Genomic DNA, 22,459 nt, shown 5'->3' on the forward strand with positions numbered 1-22,459 from the left:
CTCTCCCTCCCTCCCTCCCTCCCTCCCTCCCTCACTCCCTCCCTCCCCTCCCTCTCCCTTCCTCTGGCATGCTTAAGAAGACAAAACCTGGGTGTTTTGTATATGACAGCTCTTTGAAAGCATTTTCCACCAGTGTATGAATACAAACTAAGAACTTCCCTTTAGGACAGTGACAATATGTATCCAGAGAAAACAATTATTTTTATACTTGTTTTTATTGATTGTGGAGGGAATGAGACCAGTTTTCTGATTAGGAAGAGTTATTTTCATATATATGGTATATAAATAATTGTGTGTGTGTGTGTGTGTGTGTGTGTATCACAACTCCTAAAAGTGATACACTGTATCAAGGGGGGGACGGGACTGGGTGTGTATGTACGCACTGTTTTCAAAACCAGGGTCTTACTCATGATAGGCCATTGATCCAACACTGAGATAAACAGGTATCTAATCTTATTTGCTTGTAAAACTCAAGCCTTTTACAGAAGGCTTTACTTCTTTTAGACCTTTATACAGTTTCCTTGTCTGGGTTTCTTATTCATCAACCAGAAATCTATAGGCTTTTAGTTCCTTTTTGATATAGGTGAAAGAACATCTTTGCAAAGCACAACTCAGCAACCCGCAGCAAGTTGAGCTATTGAATGCCGGGCAAGCCTCCTCCAGGCAGCATCCGGGAGAAATCCAGATTGCAAGAAGTGCTGAAGAGAACAGACCACATGCTCTTGTTAAATAAACCAATCCATCACAGCACCAGCCAGAACTAAATTTCATTCTTCAAACACAGACCCTTGGCCCAGGAGGGAAAGTTCATCTGACAAAGGGAAAAGTAGCCTGGGAAGAGAAAGCTGCTCTGGCCCTAAAGGAGATCGTTTCACCACTGGGGAGATGCTTGGAGACGAGGAGCACTTTTGCTCTTACAGAGGGCTTGGATTCTTTCCCTAGCATCACATGGGGGTTCACAACCATGTGTAACTACAGTTCCAGGGGATATTATACTATCTTCTGACTCTGCAGGTACCAGACATACATGTGGTGGACCATACACACATGGAGGCAAACACTAGCATACATACAATTAAAATCTAAATGTTTTTAGTTCAATTTTTTAAAAGTGATTTTTTTCGTTATCTTGGATTCGACACAGCAGTTGTGTAGTGTAGGATCTACTTAATGAGGATTGTTATGATCCGAGTCTTGTACCCCAAATAAACCGATCCCACTTACTGCCACCTACTCACAAACACATACCTCCTTTTACTTCAAAGCTGCCTAACCACCATTATGGGTTGGAATGTGGCATGCTCGATCACATCTCTGGATTACATATAAGCTTTATCTCCAGTGAGAATAACTATCTCAGCCTGTGGAGATAGCAGTCAATAAAATGTTTGCCATGGAAACCTGAGTATCTGAGTTCAATCCATAGACCTCACATAACAAAGCCTGGAGTGACAGGATGTGTTCGTAATCTTAGCTCTGGGAGGTAAAGACAAGCACATCTTTGCAGCTTGCTGGCCAGCGAACCAAGTCTTCTTGGTGGACTCCAGACCAATGGGAAACCCTGTCTTTTCAAACAATCTGGATGGCATTCAGAGGACTAACATCTGTCCTCTGGCATCTACACACAATTGCACACACACATGAACAATGAACACATACACACGTACACAGGCACACACACACATGCATACACCCCAATGCTCTTCTCTTCTTCAAATATTACAATTCCTCCTTTAGCACATTACCTTTTAACTCTCTGATCATCTCTGGAAACAGTCTGTGTTGATTAGTCCCCAGTTCTATCCCTTACTGGCTAAACATGGGCCAGTCAGAACATCTTTGTTCACCTTCATCTCCACCTCTCTAAACAGAGCAGTCGTCACTGTATCTGTATCCCAGGACTAACAGGAGGGTTGCCATGTAGAACTCACGCAGTTCACTTAGTGTAATGCCTGGCTCAGAGTAAGTGCTACACCACTGTTGTCATTGGAAGCTACTATTCATTTCACTGACTCACTGCTCGTGTGGATGACAATTAAATTTTATTTTGCATTAAGCTGAAATCTTGTCAGTGGCATTCACTAAAATTAATCAGTTTGTCCTCAGCCCTAACATAGGAATGTGTTTAACTGAACTTCACGGAAACCCATCTAGATGAGGTCTGCTTATGACAGTTACAAATTACCTGTGCTGCTTAAACAATAGGAACAGTAATGCTTGCTCACTGAGCATTTACTTTGCATTCAGCTTTGATCTGGAGTTTTGTGAATAGTAGAAATAAAACAGGGACTGGAGAGACGGCTCAGTGGTGAGCAGCACTTGCTGCTCTTGCAGTGGACCTGATTTCTGTTTTCAGTACTTAGATTGCGGTTCATACTATCGGTAACACGGTTCCAGGGGATCTCACACCTCTTCTGGCTTCAATGAGCATTGTGTATGTGTGGTGTATAGACATGAATGTAGATAAAACACACATACACATAAAACAAAAATAAATAAATCTTTTACAAAAGAAACAAGAAAACAGAAGCTTAGTTAGTTAATTTTTTGCTCAGGATCCTACAGCAAATGAAGAGTTTGAAGCCAAAGTCTGTCTAACCCTAAATATTCCATTGTTAACTATGCTTTAATGATTTGATACTCAAGATGTTGATTTAGTGGGTATAATAAATTTCTGCCATTTTTGGAATTACTTAATATGTGGTATTTTGCTTCCATGTATATGTATGTGTATCACATGCAGTCTTAGTACCCACAGAGACTAGAAGAGGGCATAGGATCTCCTAGAACTGGAGTTATGGATGACTGTAAGCTCCCATGTATGTGGATGCTGGGAATCGAACCCAAATTATCTATAAGAGCAGTAAGTGTTCTAAACTGATGAGCCATCTCTCTAGTCCCAGACGATTAGCTTTTAAATAAAGCTCACAGTGATACCACTATATTCATCATGTTCTTCAGGACCATTCCCAGATGGAGTGACAGGGGCCACAAAGAATCTTAAATAAAACATGACGTTTTGGTAGCCTCCATCTTAAAAGTCCAAATGTCCAGCTAGATTTAGGTATTCCTGGACTTGGTCTGACGGTGCTTATGAATCAGTGTCTTGGAACTTGGTCTGACAGTGCTTATGGATCAATGTCTTGGACAACTATTTGGGTGAACTCTGACTCTCAAGCAGGACCACTCCAAGAGGGGTACTGGATGCTCAGGATCACAACATGTATGTTTAGCAACCTCTCCAGAAGTTCCAGAACTGACTCAGTAACTGTTTCTATCCACATCCTCACTGATTGCTGAGATATGCCAGAAGGACTAGACAGTGAGACCAGCACTTAAGTCACCCTGAGGAGTGAGGCACCGAGACAAAGTCGCTTCACTAAGGATTACTCAAACATTGTGTAGTTGTCACTAGGCAGAAGGATACAACTGACAGCTGACCGCAAAGGCTGGTCTCTGATTTGCATTCATTTGTCTCCTAGGTTCTTGAGCATTTATGGGACTACTAGTTTTGCAGTTGACATCAGTGATAAAACTAAATTCCACTTTAGATAACAAAGTTTTTTCTTCTACTGCCAAATAATATATTAGTGTGTCCACAGAAACTGAATGTTCATCATTTTGATCTAAAACATGGTGTATGACACCTAGAAGATTATCACTAAGGTCAGAGTGTTCCTCTGAAGATTTTCTATTGGCTCCTAGTCACTGGTCTGATGTTAGACTTAGTATTCCTGTGACAGAGGCCTTAAGAACTCTCTGTCTCTTTATGTCCTGTGAAGATGTGACCCAGAGATGCTATCTATGAAAGCGGAAGTGGCTCTACATCAAATCATGAACATACCTGTGACTCCCTCTTCCTTTCCTAGAAGTGACATGAAATTCTGGTGTCTAACACTATCAAGTTCACAGTATTTTATTTTAGCATCTGGATGGACCAAGGCTCTTTGCTACCTCAAAGTCTTGTAATTATAGATTATTCTAGGGAGACTACATTCAGAAATGAGTAATGTTAATGTACCATGGGTTTTCTTAATTAGTTTGAGTGGCCCTAGCAAAACATGATGGCCTGGACCTGGTGCACAGCAGAAATCTATATCTCTTATTTGTCCAGGCCGATAAGCTGACCAAATGTCAGCATGATCAATCCCTCCTAAGAACCCTTTTCTGGGTTATAAACTGCTAACTTATTGCTATCTTCCTGTGAAAGACAGCAGAGAAAGCTCTCTGAAGTTTCTTTTATAAGAATACTGACTCTGTCCTTGAGAGACCTGTTCTCGGATCCTCATCACCTCTCAGAGGCCTCACCTTATACTGTTAAATTCGAGATCAGGGTTTCAACTTAAGAATTTGGGAGGGATCCATTCCATGTGCAATAACCAAATGCAGACACTGTTGTGGATGCCAGGAAGTGCATTCTGACAGGAGCCTGATATAGTTATCTCCTGAGAGGCTCTTCCAGAGCCTGACAAATACAGAGGCAGATACTCACAGCTAACCATTGAACTAATCAGGGGGTCTCCAATGGAGAAGTTAGAGAAAAGATTGAAGGAACTGAAGGGGCTTGCAGCCCCATGGGGACAACACCAGCCAACCAGAGCTCCCAGAGTCTAAACTGCCAGTCTGAGAACACACATGGAGGGACTCATGGCTCCAGCTGTATATGTAGTAGAGGCATCTGTGGGAGAGGAGGTGTTTGGTCCTACGCAGGCTGGAAACCCCAGTGTAGAGGAATTTGAGGGCAGGAAACAGGAATAGGTGGATGGGTGGGGGCACACCCTCATAGAAACAGAGGGGGATGGGATAAGGGGTTTGGGGGGGTAAATGGAGAAAGGGGATAACATCTGAAAGGTAAATAAATAAAATATCCAATAAAAATAATAATATTAATAATATTAACTTAGCAAAAAAAAAGAATTTGGGAAGAGAGGGTAACATAATCACTCAGCTTATGGCCTGGGCTTTCTTATTCTGGAGGATTTGCCTTTCTGAATTGAGGGAGACAGTAATCAAAAGCGGTTCAACAGTATGGTTCATAACAAAAAGAATGTGATTTCTCAAAGAAGCACTCAAGGACATCACAGCATTTGACTTCCTCAGAATTTCACCGTAGGCTATGCCATCTCAAAAAGTGAAACAAAGCCGCTTGAGCTGAGGCCGGCCTGAAAACTCAAGGGAAAAGGGAAGATGCTGAACACCTGGCACCTTCCCTGCAAGGTCTGTCAGTTCCCAAAGATCTCGCTCCGGTGACTCCATCAGAACCAGTGAGTTTCAGCCCAATCCTGGAAGAACAAAAAAAAAATCGTTAACGAAACAACCAAGAAATTTTACCAGGCTTTCCTCTGGTTACCGTTTTTCCAGTTTTACTTTGAAGGCTGATGCTTTGTTTCCTAGTTTCTTCCTGAGAAGCAGCCAGGCCTGGGAAGCACTCCTCCCCTGAACCAATTTCTATACAGTGTCCCTTTCTGCTGGAATCACAGCAGAGAATGGGAAATAGATCTTAATCGCTTATTAAATTGAACTTAACTTCTCTAGACCGTAACAATTAGCATCACTCCATTTTCAGCATACTAGATGCTAATTAAGAAAACCCAGCATCACTGCTGACACTGAAGAAGGGCTCCAGGAATAATGCCTGATTTACATACAGCTGGGCCCATCCTGCATCACCGACATCTGCTGTGTTTAGAAGGACATTGTGATTATGTATGCCAAGTGGAGGCACACACAGTAATAAGGACAGAAAGCCACTCTCAGGGTTGTCAGTCAGCTGAATGTCTGCATGGTAACATTTAAAATATTCTTTCCTCAATCAGACTCATTGCTCTGCATTTTGTGTGTCTAGATTCATTCATTCCTGCCGGGGAGGTGGGGGGCCACAAGTGTTCCCTGAGTACATCCGTGTCACATGCGGCTCTAGTCAGTAATAAGTACTAAAATGCTTGAACAATAGAAGCTTAAACAATAGGAAATTATATTTTTTACGTAAGAAACCCATAAGCAACTGTCATTAATAGGAATTTAGTAATCTAAGTGTCAATATTGGGCATTTTTTTTAATGAATTTCCCTCACCGGTGCCTGCAGTTACAGTGATCATCTCACCTACAAATCCGGGAGTCTGAAGACTGAAAACCAGGCCAGTAGTAAATGCCCTTTGCTGACAGGAAATGAGGACGTTGCCAGATCACTCTCCCTAAAAGACCTTAGTTGCTTTTATAGAGCAGAACTGTCCAGCCTCAGCCACAGGAAATTATTTTTGTGTCGAGACTCTGGGGTAGGAATTATAATGGGAGAAAGGGCTGGGAAATGGCTTTTCTGTGGCCAATTTACAGTTCTGGCCACAATTTCAGTGTGTCAGCTGCTCTGTGTGGAACCTTAAACACACAGACGGAGACATGCCGTCCCTGGCCTTCAGAAATGTACAGCCAAGAGCCGAGATAGACGAGAAAAGAAAAGCTCAAACTTCTAAGCAGTATGAAAAATACAATAGAAGCCTAAAGAAGACTGATTTTTAGTCAAATATAGGTCAGAAAATGTTTTTACGATGTCAGAGAACTCAGGACAATTAGTTATTTCTCTCTTGTACAAATTCAATGGTAGAACGGGTCAGGTAACCAATTTACAATCAGTCTCCCAAGGGAGAGGGAGGAAAAAAGAAACTCAAGAGGCCTAGGCTCATGGAAATTTGTTTCTTCCTCTTTTGTTTTCAGATATGTGATTCTGGGATTTATGACCTTGAGTAAGCTAAGCAGAAGTATAAAATTTTTCATAGATATTTATAGATTTTTCTAGAAAACTGAGGGTCTAGTTGTGAAAAGTCAAGATGAGTAGATTTCCTATGATGGTTAACAGTATTCTTCTACCTAACTTGTTCATCTAGGATTCTTTCCTTTACTTCATTATCACTGAAAGTAAACATCTAACTTTCGATAAGAAGTCAAGGGGTCTATACTGCACGGCCAATGACCAGAAATTCATGCAAGCAGTGTGAAGGATATGTGAGGAAAACCAGAGGAGTGTCATAGATCAGGGGAACAGGGGATCATATACAGTTGCTAGGTCAAAAAGAAATTCTTTTTTTTTCTAGTCAGTTGGAATAGTGTTTAAGAGACAGCACATAAACCAGTATTTGGGCACCAACAACATATTTTATGAGGGGTGTGTGTGTGTGTGTGGCATGTGTGTGTGGTGTGTGGCATTGTGCATATGGTATGTGTATGGCATGTATGTGTGGCATGTGTATGTTGTGTGTGCATGTGTGTGCAGTATGTGGGGTGTGTAAGTGTGGCATGTATGTGTAAGTGAGTATGCGTGCATGTATGTGTGTGTGTGTGTAGTGTGTGGGGTGTGTAAGTGTAGCATGTATGTGTGTGTGTGTTTGCACGCATGTGCATTTGTGATGTAAGTATCAATGCTGTTGCAGAGAGACAAAAATCTGACAAAGTGGACAGCATAAATTACACACTATTTGGTGTTATGAGCTTAGCATTTCAGTATGTGGCTTAGTTTTTCCATTTTATCCACAAAATGGAATCTGAAATTTAATATACAGTCTTAATATTGGCAATTAAATTCAGCTATTAAGCACCACTGTGTGAGAGAAGAACACAGAATCTTCAGATGTGTTTTGGAGCACAAGACGCAGATTTTTTTTTACCTTTGAGTCCAATTCATTTCTTAGGATTACCATGATTACAAACTAAAAATAACTTCCTCTGCTAGTAAAGAAACTGACCCATGATTCAGGTGCCATTAAAACATGCCCTGTCATAAGTTGCTTAAACTTTTTATTTTGAAGTTTTTCATCAACATATAACCTAATTATATATAATAAGGAGTTTCATTGTGATGTTTTCAAACATGGATATAATGTGTTTTGAACACACACACACACACACACACACACGTCATCTTGTTGTTCCTCTCCTCCTGTCAATTTTCTTCCTCTGCCTAACTACTTCCTATTTCATATCTTATTTTTGTTTGGTTTGGCTTGGAGGATTGGTGTTTGTTTATAGGGGTATTGTTGCTGATAACCCAAATCATTTGCTTAGGATTGATTTCAGAGGATGGGTGGAAGGTTAATTAGTAGATGTTAAATTCCTGCATCTGTGCCTTCAGAAGGAAAAATCTGTAACTGTAATGTCAGAATTGGATGGAAAACAAATCCCTGAAACTACACGTTCTAAAATGACATTCCTGGTCATGACCCAATGTGTTCTCACACTCCCCATGCTTTTGCTATTGGAGGCTATTAATGTTTGCGATTTGTTTTATTTTCCTTTGAAACACTTGAATTTTCTTTGCACAGGCTTCTTAGCCTAATACAAACCCTGGTATCTTCAAAAGGCATGGAGAAAACTGAACTACAGCTCAAGGATCCTCATTTGAGATTTGCATGGAGTATTCTTGACATGTCTATAGCAATTCTTTTCTAACTTGTCATTTGTATGCCATCTTCAGACTTTTGCTATATAACCACATTCCATTATTCTTTGCTTGGTCTGTTTCTTTACGTTTACTTAAACATGTTCATTTTGGAAGTGTATCTTCCGACTATGTTAGTCCATCTGGAGCTATAATATAATCTCATTCCCATGACCCTCAGGGCATTGTGTTTTCTTCCAGAATGGGAAAGAGCCATTGGCCCTAAATTTAGGAAAGTCCCAACTGCACATTTGATGGTTGGCTGACCAATTACTCTAGGTGGGCCCAACCTGGGCTAGCTACTCTATCTATGCTCATGTGACCCTTTGCTATTCCTATCACTTTAAGACTATTTCGATGTTTATTTACTACTCTGTTGACCAAGCAAAGTCACATGGCCAAACCCAACAAGAACAGAGAAAACAGACCACTTCCTGAAGTTACTTGTGAAGATGTGAGCATAGGTGGAGAAGAAGATCTTGGCACTTCTCTTAATTCTAAATGGAAACGTGGTGACATATGATATAAAACAATGGCAGCTTCTCAAATTAAGGCAGCAATCTATCACCATTACAATGTGACTATTGCTAGTAAATTAACTTTAGAAAGCAAAAAGCACAGGTGTCCCACAGCTTTTTTGCCTTAAAATAAGAGGTGCCATTCTAGCTTCTAGGTTTTGTTGTGAAATCCTGGTAAAGCCCTCTCTGCCTTCCAATTTGCCTAACTTAGTCGTGTGATGCTGTGCCACGGGGCTCCAGGTAAGACAGCAGTGATTCTGGACTCCTTGCAGGCAGATGCCTCCAGAACATTTTGGCATTCACATTCCTCTTTTGAGGTTTAGCATTCACAATGACATCACTGACCTGAACAAAATAATCTGTGATGGGCTAGTGTGGTAGAACTTCTTTTCTGTTGGTTGGAAGTTTCTAAATATTTTTTTTTTCTAATTGCTTAAAATAGAGTACTTGGTATCACTGAGTTAAGCACTGAAGCATAAAAAGCTCCTATCACCACTCACCTCCTTGTCTCCTTTAAAATTGACAGATGAGGTTTCTACCAGCCTTGTGTGTCGCTCACCGTGCCTATCCTAAGTAGAGCTGTGCACAGAGCAGATGAACTGTAAATATTTTCTTATGAAAAAAGCTGAACACTTTGAAACAGGACACACAGTCCCCAAAAATAACCACAGTGTATCAGTATCAGTTTATGATGTTTACAAGTGTGTGCTCAAAATAAAACTGAATCCCATTTATGGGTGTCACAGTTACATATGAAGAGTAAAGCAAACTGGGGCTAGAACAATGCCTTAGTGGTTAAGAGCACAGGCTGCTCTTCCTGAGGACCTGAGTTCTAGTCCCAGCTTCCACATGACAGCTCACAATCGCCTGTAACTCCAGGTCCAGGAAATCCATCCAACTTCTCTGGCCTCCACATGCAAAAGGTGCACAGATGCACATACAGGCAAAACACCCATACACAGAAAATCATTTTAAGCAAATAAAACAAACTATTAAGAATAAATAGTTGTGCTAGTTAAATCACACCGTGTATGCGAAAACGAAATCATTTGTTGTTTTCAAGGGGTTGACACCAAAAGATAGTTCGTTCTGAAGAGATATTGGGAACTTCTTGAAAATGGCAGAAATAAGTAATCAAAGAATTACGTTGATATTTCAGACAAATTAAATTACATCTGACTGCTCAGTGATCCAGGGTTAAACAGTTCATCTTCATATGAAAGTCAAATGATGCATTCTGAAGTTAAATCCATTGCCTCAAACCTGAAGGCACCGGTCTCACCAGAGATAGCAGGACCAAAGCAGTATTATAAATTGTTGTTCTCTTGCTTTGTAAAAACACCTGGATTAGTGCATTCACAAGTGTCTATGAGAAATGTGTGTGTGACTCTGAAAGCCACCCGCTTTGATCTGACTTCTCCCTCCCAAGGTCCCATCCTCGGTGGTAATTCACTCAGCCACCCATGACATCGTAATGAAATCAGAGAAACTGTGCGTCTTGTTCAATTCTTCAGGATTTGACTGCTCAGGCAGCAGGTGAGCTCAGGGTTAGAGACACTTCTGCCCTCGTTGGTATCAATTTTTATAGATCTGAAGTGGCCTGAGTGGTTCCATGTGCCCTGTTCTTTCTCCCTTGTCTAAAGTCTCATCAGTGCCAGGAACATCTCCCTGGGAGTTTGAACTTTCCTTTAATCTAATCCATTTAGAAAATGACTTACAATTTATTGAATAAAGTGGAGAAAATTGATACCTTTTCATTAGGCTGACAAAGTCTTTTTCACTGCTGGCATCTGAAATGTGTTTTCTATTTAAATTTTATTTATATCAATCTTCTCTAGTGGGAGTGAGATTAAAATGAAAGACCTTACAATCAGTATGCCACTTTCCCATTACTGCCAACACCTCGAGTGCCGGGCTTGCAAATGAACTTGATGCCGGGCGAATTTTCTGGGCATGATTTAGTACTCTGGATCAGTTGCAAAGTGAAATAAAGCAAAAGTGATATTTTAATATATCAATAACCATAAAAGTGGTTACTTTGCATATGAAAAGAAGAAAGTATACTTAACTGACATTATTTGATTTTAGTAAATCTGCACCAGTCCCAGCAAAAACCATATTAGAGAGCCTAATACCTTTGCAAAATACTTTTTTAAATTGAGGAAATACTTGTATACCAAGGTAGTCCTCCAAGGAACAATTTCTAAAGTTGTAAGAAAACATAGCCAATACAAAAGATTATGGGTTATATTCCTTTTCAATTGATGTTTATCTGTATGCTCTGAATGTTAGAAAATTGTACGTATTAGGTTAAGAATCAGAGAAGGAAGCCAAGTTTGTTATGATGGACAGCAAGAGAACTTACAGAAACATGCATGCCTCAACAAAACAAAACAATATCTGTATTTTGTGAATATCAGAGACATTCTTAAATGTCTTAGCCCTGGGATGTTAAATTTAGAGATTTGGTATATGCAATTTGGAATTTGTTGAATAGTCATGGATCCTCATGTTCCTCTTATAACTGATTTAAAATCAGATGCTGGGGACTGTGGGATGTCTCAGTGGGTAATGCACTTGCTGCATAAGACTGAGGAACAAGATTTGAATCTCCAGTAGCCACATAAGTACTAGACAGGCAGCCCACCTGTAATCCCAGTACTCTGGAGGCAGACATAAGGGGTGCCCAGAGACATCTCACTTGCTAGGCTGAATCAGTGAGCCCCAAGTTCAGAGAGAGACCCTGCCTCAATATATGAAGTAGAGAAAGATTAAGAGTTAACATCCAACATCAACCTCTGGCCTCTACGCACAAGCACATGAAAGTGCTCACACACATGCAAACACACACACACACACATAAACACACACACACTGAACCTACACTGATGTGAAAATTCATTTAGCTGAACTTACTTCTAAAAGAAAGCTATCTGCTCAAGGAAAGCAGGACAGTGTTAGGCTCTTTACTGAACTCGAGGATAGAGTTATCCTGGAATGAGTTGAAGAGTAAACCTGGACTCAAGTGTCAGGGTCCAGCATAAGAAAGAAAAACTTATTGGAGACAAGAGATGGGAGTTCTCCCTTGAATAGCAGAAGTCATTGTTCTGTCCTCAGAACAGGTTGTTCTCTTCAGAGCAGTAAATGTGCCCCAGTGACTGGTAAGATAGCTCAGGACAGCCGATGACGGCAAGAAAGGACTGTTTGCTGTTTTCTTCCAACTTATCATCCATTCAAAGCTGCCTCTTTCTCTCATAAAACATATGCTGTGTGCTCTACAATAAAATTTTCTTAATGATAAAATAATTTCATCACTGAGGAATCCTCTTGGCACTACTACCCTACTAATCTAAATTAGGTCAACTTCCTCTGCCAGTATGCTGTATCTTTATGTTGCACATTTTGGCTCTAGAGAGTATCTCTTCTCTATATCCCCATGTCTCTCCTATAAGAAGCTACCTGTTGCTGAAGGTTGGGAACTGTGCCTCTTTATTTTATGTCTAAAACAGAAGTCAACAAATAGCCTTTGAATCCATAAGATACAATACTTTTCTCCAAACGGTTTCAAGGAACAACACCACTCAAAGACATTGTATCAGTCTTCGTGGTTTTAAGTCTTGTCCCTTTTACATCCCCTACCTTAACCAGCATCTTTGTCAAAGGTAAATTACCTCTGTCTGGAAAGTGCTAGAAAATAATTAATAGGAAGAACATAATGATGGTCAAACCTATCCTTGGCTATTCATTCCATGAATGTTATGAAATATGTAATATTAATGTGTTATATAGCATGTCTGTGTTATTATTTACATGTGGGATATATATATACATACATACATACATATACATACATACATACATACAAATATGTGTGAATATGATAGTATATGTATATTAGAACTCATATATACTCCTTCTGAAGATCAGGTGTTAACTCATGGGTGAATTCATATATGGTACATAATGAATACACATATAAATAATAACTGCCATATGATGAATACAAAGTTTATTATGCTTTATTTCATTTAAAATTCACAATAACTACCTGTGGTTTTTATAACTGAGGAGCCTGCACCTCAAATCAAGCAATGTTTGAAAGCCATGTTGCTGATGAACAGTGGAGTTGAGACTGAGACTTGGGCCCCTGTATCACAGACATGTCACTTAGCACTCGCCACGAAGCTTGACAATGCATCATGCCTCCAGGCTGGATCACTTCCTTAAGTGTGTGGTCATAGGAAAAGAAAATCTGGAGAAATTGCAGAAGTGATTATTCGATGCTTTGGATTTTCTGTTTGCTTTGATAAAGACAATGACATACTTGTAGTTACTACAGGCCCCTTGAAAAGAACCACTGCCACTGTGTTCCAGAACAACTGTGCAAAAGCAAGGCTGAAGAGCTGTCCTATCTATCCCTGTGGAGTTGTAACTGTTTCTTCCATTGCATGACAGGTTAGATAAAAATGAGGGTAGAAATCTGTCTAGATTGATGTGCATAATCTTCTGGGAACATAAACATGATCATATATCCAACCACTTAATTTATGCTGAGATTGCCATACAAACAAGCTGAGAGTTTGGCATAATATTGAAGAACAGTGGTTTTACTCTCAACCTACAGGTGCTAGTGATGGACTGCTGTTCTGTCTAGCATGATTTTTATCCTTTAGAGTTCTAAAGAATGATGACACCAGTGGAAATGACAGCTAAAATTCATTGAGCACTTACTGAGTGCCACTGTCTGCCTTGTGCTCTGTGTGTCTTTTGTCACGTATTCCTCACAATCCACTGTGGGCATTATTTTCCTCTTTCTGTTTCATATTTAATCCATTCACTTGTAAGATGATAAACCACCTTCAGCTACTCATATTCCTCAAATAGGGAAGTGTAAGATTTCCCCTCGGTTTTTACTTTTTTTAAACTTTTTGAGATTATAATTTGATTAAGCATTTCCTCTTCCCACCATCTAAACCTTCCTGTGTACTCCTTATTCTCTATCAAAATAATGCTCGCTTTTCCTTTGTTTTCACACACACACACACACACACACACACACACACATGCATGCACACACATAGTACACTGTTTCTAAATATGTAAATGTTCAATCCATTTAATATTGCTCGTATGTATGTATAATACCAAGTTGTCAGCCCTGAAAGCATATACATATAAATGGCCTGTTTTTGAAGCATCCGATACTTATACCAATCGATGGCTATGTCATTCTACATTGTCCACTGCCATGAGAGGGACAGCTAAGGTGTTGGAGTTTCTAGTCATATTGTTTTTTTTTTAAAGATTTATTTATTTATTATATATATGAATACACTGTAGCTGTCTTCAGACACACCAGAAGAGGGCATCAGATCTCATTACAGATGGTTGTGAGCCACCATGTGGTTGCTGGGATTTGAACTCAGGACCTCTGGAAGTGCAGTCAGTGCTCTTAACCACTGAGCCATCTCTCCAGCCCTAGTCATATTGTTTTGTCCACTGCTTCTGACACTGTTCCCAGCTCTGTATCTCTAAGGTGTTCTACATTACGAGCCCCAAATCAAGCCCTTACATGAGTTTGGCATAATGCCAGTACCTGCTTCTCTGGGTACTTGAAAAGCTGAGGTAGGGAGGCAACACATTCAAAGCCAGTCTAAGAACTGCAAGAAGGTCCTGTCAGACAGAGACCACCATAGAAAACAACATCCAATCACAATGTAGAGGTACATAGCCCAGTCTAAGTGAATCCCTCTATAGAACTCTCTACGCCTAAGGAGCAGGGAACATTCTGGAAGAGACTCCAAAAAGATTGTTAGAACCAGAGCATCAGGGACTTGTGAGATTGTAGCTATTAGTAACATCAGAATCTACATCTTAACATCTCCTCACCTTCACACTCAAACAGGAGCTGAACAAGGATGACATCAATGGACATGCGAAAGAGACAGGGGGAAAGCCCATGAGGCTGCAACCATACAGAAAGAATGTTAGGCAACTGAGGAAAGCTGGGAGCCGTAGAGGTGATTTCCCCCTAGGAATAGCACACCAATTGGTTTTCCAGTGCCAGATGGTCAGCCCTAAACCCATACATGCAAGCAGGTTTTATATATATACACACACACACACACACATATGTACACATATATGTATACATATATATTTATGTATATATGTATATTGCTAATAACAGTTGATAATTGTTGTCTGCATATATATGTGTATATACACAGACGCATTTATATATGTGTGTGTACATATGCATACACATTATATTTATATGTGTGTGTATATATACATGCATATACATATGTACATGTGTATATACACACATATACATATATACTTGTATTTACACATATATGTGCATATACACACACATATACACACATATGCAGGCAGTAAGAATTAGCAAAGAAATAAGGCCATGAATTACACAGAGAGTAGGGGGGCATATGGGAGAGTTTAAAGGATATGGATGGTTGAAATGTCATAATTATATAATTTCAAAAATTAAAAGCATGAAAATATCTTTTCTAAAATAAATTCAAAAATCAAACAACGGCACTCACCAAAACCTTCCTGGATCTGTTTTGAGTGTAGTACCATCTTTTGCTCATTTTGCTCCTGGTATCTAGGTTCTAGAGGCTTCAGTGAATGACCCTATTCACGAAAAGTAACAAACAGAAGGCTAACATCCTGCCCTAAAGAACTCCCACCCTATATTTAGGTTTTCCCATTTCCACCTCCCCATGCCCACCTGCTCTTTTAGCACAGTCATGGCTTTGCTCGCAGAAGATCGCTGTGCTCATTTATTCGTGACAAACAGCAGCAGTGCCTCTGTTAAAAAACCAAATCTATACTGAAGCTGGAGGGCGGACCCGAGTCACGGTCTTAACTTTATCACTCTTGGTATAGTGTATAAGCATTTGTTATATCGATAAACATTTCTTGGGCTGAGAGTCAAGCGCTGTCTACAGAGATGACATAACAGGGATTTCTGCTGTTGTTCAATAGGATGCAAGTATGCTATATTTAGTAATCTTAGCACCGATTAGTATCTCATGCCTCTCCTCATCAGTGACAACGGTGATAACAGGAGCAGCCTCAGGAAAGGATGCCAGCGCCTCTAGATTCTCAGGGATTCACCTCTTTGGCTCCTCGGCATATCATCTGGCATAAGAGAGAAATCCAGGACTCGTGATTAAAGGGGCTTTAGTGATTTTTAAGAAGCTCTCCAGGAGACATGAACATCCTTGAAAGAGCTGAAGATCAGATATTTCCTGCACATGACACATTTACAGAGCAAATCCCAGAACCCTGAGGTTAAAAGGGACTGTAAAGGCCCCCTTTCATAATCACTGCGGATAAGAGGAAGTCGGTTTTGCGGATGATATTTAATTAACTCGTTTTTTTCTGAGGGATGAAAAGCCCTTGTCACAGATACATATCTGCCGCACAGCATCCCTCACTTCCAAAATTGTTCCCTAGTGGGGATCTCTGTACAATGTTACAACTAATGGAATCGAAGAAAGCACATCTCAGACCAGAGAAGCAGCAAGCGAGCTGAAACCAATTTCATCAGACATTGAATGTTTTGTGTTTTTTTTAATTTTCTGTATGTATTTGTGTTTGACATGAAGTTATTTTCGACAGTAATATAATAAGGAAAATTTATTCACTCAGCAATCAATAATTGTTTTAAGTTTTCTGAATTCTGAACGCAACGCCATAAATAAGTAAATACTGTAAGGCTTGTGTTTAAGCTGGCCTGCAACCCTCCTTACCTTTGTAAACCTGAAAACGCTAAGCACTAGGGTTCAATAATAGCCACTGTGAGGATAATACCATATATTTTAAGTTTTTCTCACGGGGGCCGGAGGTGATGGAACAGAACTGTAAGGTGCAAGCAGAAACATGTGATTGACATTCAGTAAATGCTAGTTATCATTTGTATTGCTAATTACTAGAATTTGAGGCAATTGAGAATTATTCAGATAAAGAGTCTAGACTTTTAAATATAGATTTTTAGTTATATATATACATTTATATATATGCACACACACATACTTGTATGAAAAAAGAAAGAGTGTTGGAGGATGAGGAAACCTAAAGGGAGTGGGGTGCTGGCAAACAGAAAGATAATTTAGGAAAGGGAAGATAGATGTGATGTTTCATTCATGCATAGAGTCTAGTTTTAAGTGTATGTGAGAGAGATGGGGAGAGAAAAAGTGAGGGAGAGAGAGAGACAGAGAGAGACAAAGAGGGATAGAGAGACAGAAGGGGAATTGGAGGAAAGTGACCAGTTGGAATCAGGAAGGGTTGCACCAGGAATGACTATATGTGGACAGTGGATATATACATACATACATACATACATACATACATACATACATACATACATACATGTATGTGTGGGTGAAAATATCATAATAAAGCCTATAATTATGTATTCTAACTAAACATCTTAAACAGTGGCTGGAGGGGTGGAGAAATGGTTCAGCAATGAAGAGTGCTTGCTGCTCTTGCAGATGACCTGAGGTTGGTTGTATTGTTCACAAAGCAGCACATGGTTGTCATTTATTCCAGTTCTATAGGGACCCTATACCCCCTGTAACTTCTAAGAGCACTGCACACTGGAAGTACACAGATATACATGCAGGCAAAACACTCATGAACATAAAAATAAATAAGTAAATATTTACATAGCAAGTAGGTAGCAGTTAATAAAATAAAAGCATTTTACATTTTAAGATTCCCAGTTTGGGTAAAAAAAAAAAAGTTTTAGATAGACTAATAAGATTTGGAGTGTTTTGTTTTGAGACGAGTTTTTTTCTGTCTGTCCCGGAACTTGTTCCTGTAGACCAGGCTGGCTGGAACTCAGAGATCTACTTGTCACTGCCTCCTGAGTGCTGTGATTAAAGGTGTGAGCTTTTTTATTTGGTTTTTTTTCCTAATAAGAATTTTATAATGAATATAAGAATAGAAATGAGGCACAGTACAAAAATTCCTATACGTCCTCCATAACTTCAGTGACAAAGGAAATGTTCTCTACATAAAAAGCATTATACTGAAAAATGAGCATGGAAGTAAAAACTGGTGCCCATTACAAATGGGGTGTTTAAAATCAAGAGAAAACAGAAATAAAATTTGAATACATGTCAGAAAATTGACCAAAGTTTTGAGAATATTAATAAATACATACATTAATTTCCATATTATTTCATGAATATGTATTGAACAAAAAATAATTTTTATATTTATTTCTATAATTGTAACTTCATCTTCATTTTTAAAGCTATAGAAACAGCTAAGTCACCTTAATAGAAGCTCATTTTATGGAGTCTAACAGATTCGTACTGCTCCCACAGTTTTAAAATACCTTCCAGTTTTCATAAAGGAAAAGGAGAGTTTGAAAGTCTCTTTTGCAAACCATAGAATAGATAGTGCAGGAAATACAAGTTTCTTGAAAAGTATCAGAATTAGGGAGCACATCTTGACCTAGGATGTGAATTAGTGTGGATGAAGATGCCCATGTGATGGAATGGTCCACCAACCAAGGCTGCGCTGGAGGAGGAACCAGATTCACAGAGCAAAGGCACATCAGCAGCTTTGTTCTGCCAAGGAAGCCACAATAACAATGTATATAAGCACATCTGGGGATATGCTCATTTTTACAGATCCTTCCTTATAACAGCTGGCAGCCCTTTACAGCTTTCAGTTAAAGGTGCTTCATCAGTTCAGAGATTTTTTTTCCTGTCTATGCGTTCACTTAGAAGATATGAATGCCTATGAGAAAGGGAAAGCTTTGGTAATAACTTGCAGCAAAGTAGGTCAGCCCAAAGAGGGCAGAGAGCCACCGGAAGGACAGAAGGACTGAAGAGCTCAGGTCTTTGGAAGCAGACACAGTACTACAGGCTGACCTCCCCTCCAGGTGTTCTTTATGACTATCCCTCCACGAGGAAGAAAAAGAACATGGGACAACATGCTCTTTAAAGGATTGTCGAGAGAGCACCCTTCTCCTCAGAGCAACAGTCAGACAGTGTCTGTTCACAGTGATTTCAATTCAGGGGAATGTGGGGTAGGCTTTGAAAGATAAACATTGGCTTTGGCGATAAATGTGAATATTTGTTCCTAGTTAAGCAGTAGCTGAATGAAGCCACATATTACAGGTTTTCAATAAACACCAGCAACTTTCTTTTCATCTCATCTTTGTTTTGGTCCCTTATCAACATGACGTTGTTTTCTTTGCTGTAGAAGCTTTAGATTCTCTTACTTGATGTCATTACCTATTCATCAGCACAGACATAAAAACTTGACCCTGCTCAATGCTTTTTGCAAAGTATAGATACCAATGAGAGAATAACTAGACATTCACACCATCGTGCTGACCCATGTGAAAGACTTCGCCTGGCTCATCAGCTCATGCGATCCTGGGTCTATAGACAGAAGGCATAATGAACTTTGACCCCTGATACCTCCTTAGCATGCCTGATATAGGCATCCTGTTAACATTGGTCTGTTCCAAATAAAATCATTAAATGTGGCAAAAGTGCCCCTGAAATTTTTCTTAAATTCATGGTAATAAAGTAACAGATATGAATTTTGTCTGCAGAACCCTGCCCAATGATTCTACTCAAAGCACCACTGAAGTAACAGTGAAATCTAAAGGAGGGAAGGATCGAGCTAAAGAACCTGTGAAGAAGGCTAAGGCTAGAGAGATGACTCAGAAGTTGGGAACATGGGCTGCTCTTCCAGAGGACTGGGGTTCAGTTCCTGAAACTATGTGGCAGCTCACAACCCTCTGTAACTCTAATTCCAGAGGATCTGGTGCACCGCATCTATCTCGTGTACAGGCATGCATACAAGTAAAATGTTCTTACACATTAACTAAGAAACAAACCTTTCACTTTAAAATAACATGGGAAAGAAGGAAATCGTAACAGCAAGCAGCTGCCTGGGCGTGTAAACGACATAATTGTAAGATAGAAGTCTAATCCCTGTAGTTAACACAGGAAGCATAGAGAATTTTAATGGACTCTGGCTTCCCTACATGTGGATATTTGTCTTCTGAGGCACTTACACATACTGTTTGTTTTCTTGATCACTGTGAGACTTAAGCATCATGGTAAACATGCCTTTGGGAATGGGAGGTGAGAGGGATTAGGATCTGAAGGTCTAGAGGAAAATTAGGACAACCTAACAAACAAGAAAAGATGGCTACCGTATTGGGTGTGTATATTTCTGCTGTTTTAGTTTGAGGGATTTACTAACTTTTATTTTATGCAAGTTAGTGTTGGCCTGCATGCATGTATGCATAAGGTTTGCATGACTGTCCCTATTAAAGCTAGAAGAGACCATTGGCTCTTCTAGAGCTGAAGGATTGGATGGCTGTAAGCCACTATAAAGGTGCTGAGAACCAAACCCCAGGCTCCCTGCAGAAGCAGCAAATGCATTAACCATTGAGCCATCTCTCCAGACCACTAGTTTTAACATTTTTGAATGGAACAAACACAGGTGCGTTTGTGAGAAGCTAACACAGTGAGAAACAGAAATGGCAGATACTTGTATTTCACTCTGTTTTATAAAGCCACACTATAAAAATGTGATGTGTGTGTGTGTGTGTGTGTGTGTGTCCTATAGCCAGTGTCTTATGGCCATCCTTGATATAATCCTAAAAAGCGTTTCATCTGAGGTTTGGTTTATAATAGTTCTTCCCAGGGCTCATCTAATGTATGAAAGGGAACCCACAACCCACGCCAACTCTCCCTTTGACTGAAAAGGAGTGAACTTCCTTCATCATTACTCTTCATTTGTACTTTACAACTTTGCTTCTGTGCTTTCAGTTCATTTTATTTTTTTTTCTTTTGCTAGGGCTTTGAAATTCTCCACGGCCCTAGGCTAAGGGATAAGCCTAATGCTGGGTGGATAAACTGGCCTTCCTAAAAAGAACACGTCAGTCATTTTGAAGAATACTCAGCTCTTTGTCCCTTTAACTGGAAAGAAGTAGCACAAGGTCCCGGGTCTACAAAAAGTAGTGAATCAAAATCCCTCAAAATCTGAGAGTAAATCCCCTACATAGCAAGTACAGGCCAGGGAGAGCTACACGGCAAAACCCTATCTCAGACAGAGAGACACAAAACAAAAGTGTCCCCATTCCTCATTTTTGAATTATAAGAGGTGACTTTGGACAGCATGGCACATAAGAAACCAGATGACATCATTGTATTTGCATTCAATACTTGTTTTCTGATGAGTCGTTCCTATCCAGTCTTAGAAGATGGATGCAGGCCTCCTTACTGCAGAGGACATTAAAACCTGTGGAGGGATGCAGCCTCAGAATACAGAATTATTTGGCAAAGTACAAATACAGTTGTTTCCTGTTTCCACACAGCCTCCATAGTGATTGGGAAATGGTGGTGTGAGATGGAGCCCTGCCTAGAAGGAGAAGAATGCAAGACCCTCCCTGACAATTCTGGATGGATGTGTGCTACAGGCAACAAAATTAAGACCACACGAGTAAGTCTGCTTCAAATATTACATTCATGTTTCAAACTGTTCTATTGGCTTTGCCCTTGCATTAGCAGCAGTCACAAGGGCTTTGAATAGGACAGGAGGAAAGAGTTCCTTTAACAGGACGTGTTCTGGACTAGGTGGTCAGTGTCCATCCATGAATCAGAAGTTCAAGTTTAAACATGACCTTTCTGCATGACGTGGTTCTTTATTTATGTTACATTCACAAGTAAAGCCGGAGAGGCAGGATCATTAGGGCAGTGACTTGGGGCTTACATCTTGCAACCTTGGTGTTCAGAATGATAATCACGTGCCTTGCTTGATTCATCTCAGCAGTGTGCTGAAAAAGACTGTGTTTAAGTACAATCATATTTAAAGGAATTTTGGTGACCTTACAGAGAAGTACAAAGAGATTTGTAAAGTCAGTAATTATTCTTTGATTTCTCTGGTTAAACCAGGGGCTCCCTAAAATTATAAAATACAGAGAGTGAGTATGCCTCTCCTGTCAATATTAGTGTCATGGTGCCATGCCAGAGTAGAGGGACGTGGTTAGGCCAACCATCAACCACACTGGGATTGGACTTGTGTGACATCTAAAGGGGAGAAGATAAGTGGAGCTCTAGATGCTTAAGTAGCTTTATTTCTCTAGTAGTACAAAATGCTTAAGATGCTTTATTTCTCTAGTAGTACAAAAGCATGCAAGCATTTTAACAACTAGTATCATCCTATGTTGTGTACCACCCAACTGTCAGCATATCAGCCTTGAAGAATGTTTGTGTATACCTGTATGCATATGTGTGCTTATTTCTTGGCCATTTAAAAAGTGATTTTATCAATTGTAAAGTCTACAGGATAAAATTTACTTTAACAGAAGGTGAATCAAATATTGAAGCGCACTCTGAATTCTGACCACTATACCACGAACCTTGATATGATCTTTCTCTCAAATATCACTCTTTCAATAAATAAACATGGTCCTTGCAACTATGTGATATAGAAATAA

At 39.8% G+C, this 22,459-nt stretch overlaps 1 protein-coding gene across 1 annotated transcript in view; it reads left to right on the forward strand.

Moving 5' to 3' along the window:
- The window catches only part of Tafa1 (TAFA chemokine like family member 1), a 125,815-nt gene that overhangs the window by 97,033 nt on the left and 6,323 nt on the right, over positions 1-22,459 (forward strand). The window contains exon 3 of the mRNA XM_028773011.1: positions 21,338-21,462. Coding sequence (XP_028628844.1) covers positions 21,338-21,462 — 125 coding nt within the window. The remainder of the gene's footprint in view (positions 1-21,337; positions 21,463-22,459) is intronic.

This window comes from Grammomys surdaster, unplaced genomic scaffold, assembly GCF_004785775.1.
Source record: "Grammomys surdaster isolate TR1022 unplaced genomic scaffold, NIH_TR_1.0 220, whole genome shotgun sequence".
In the NCBI taxonomy this organism is placed as follows: domain Eukaryota; kingdom Metazoa; phylum Chordata; class Mammalia; order Rodentia; family Muridae; genus Grammomys; species Grammomys surdaster.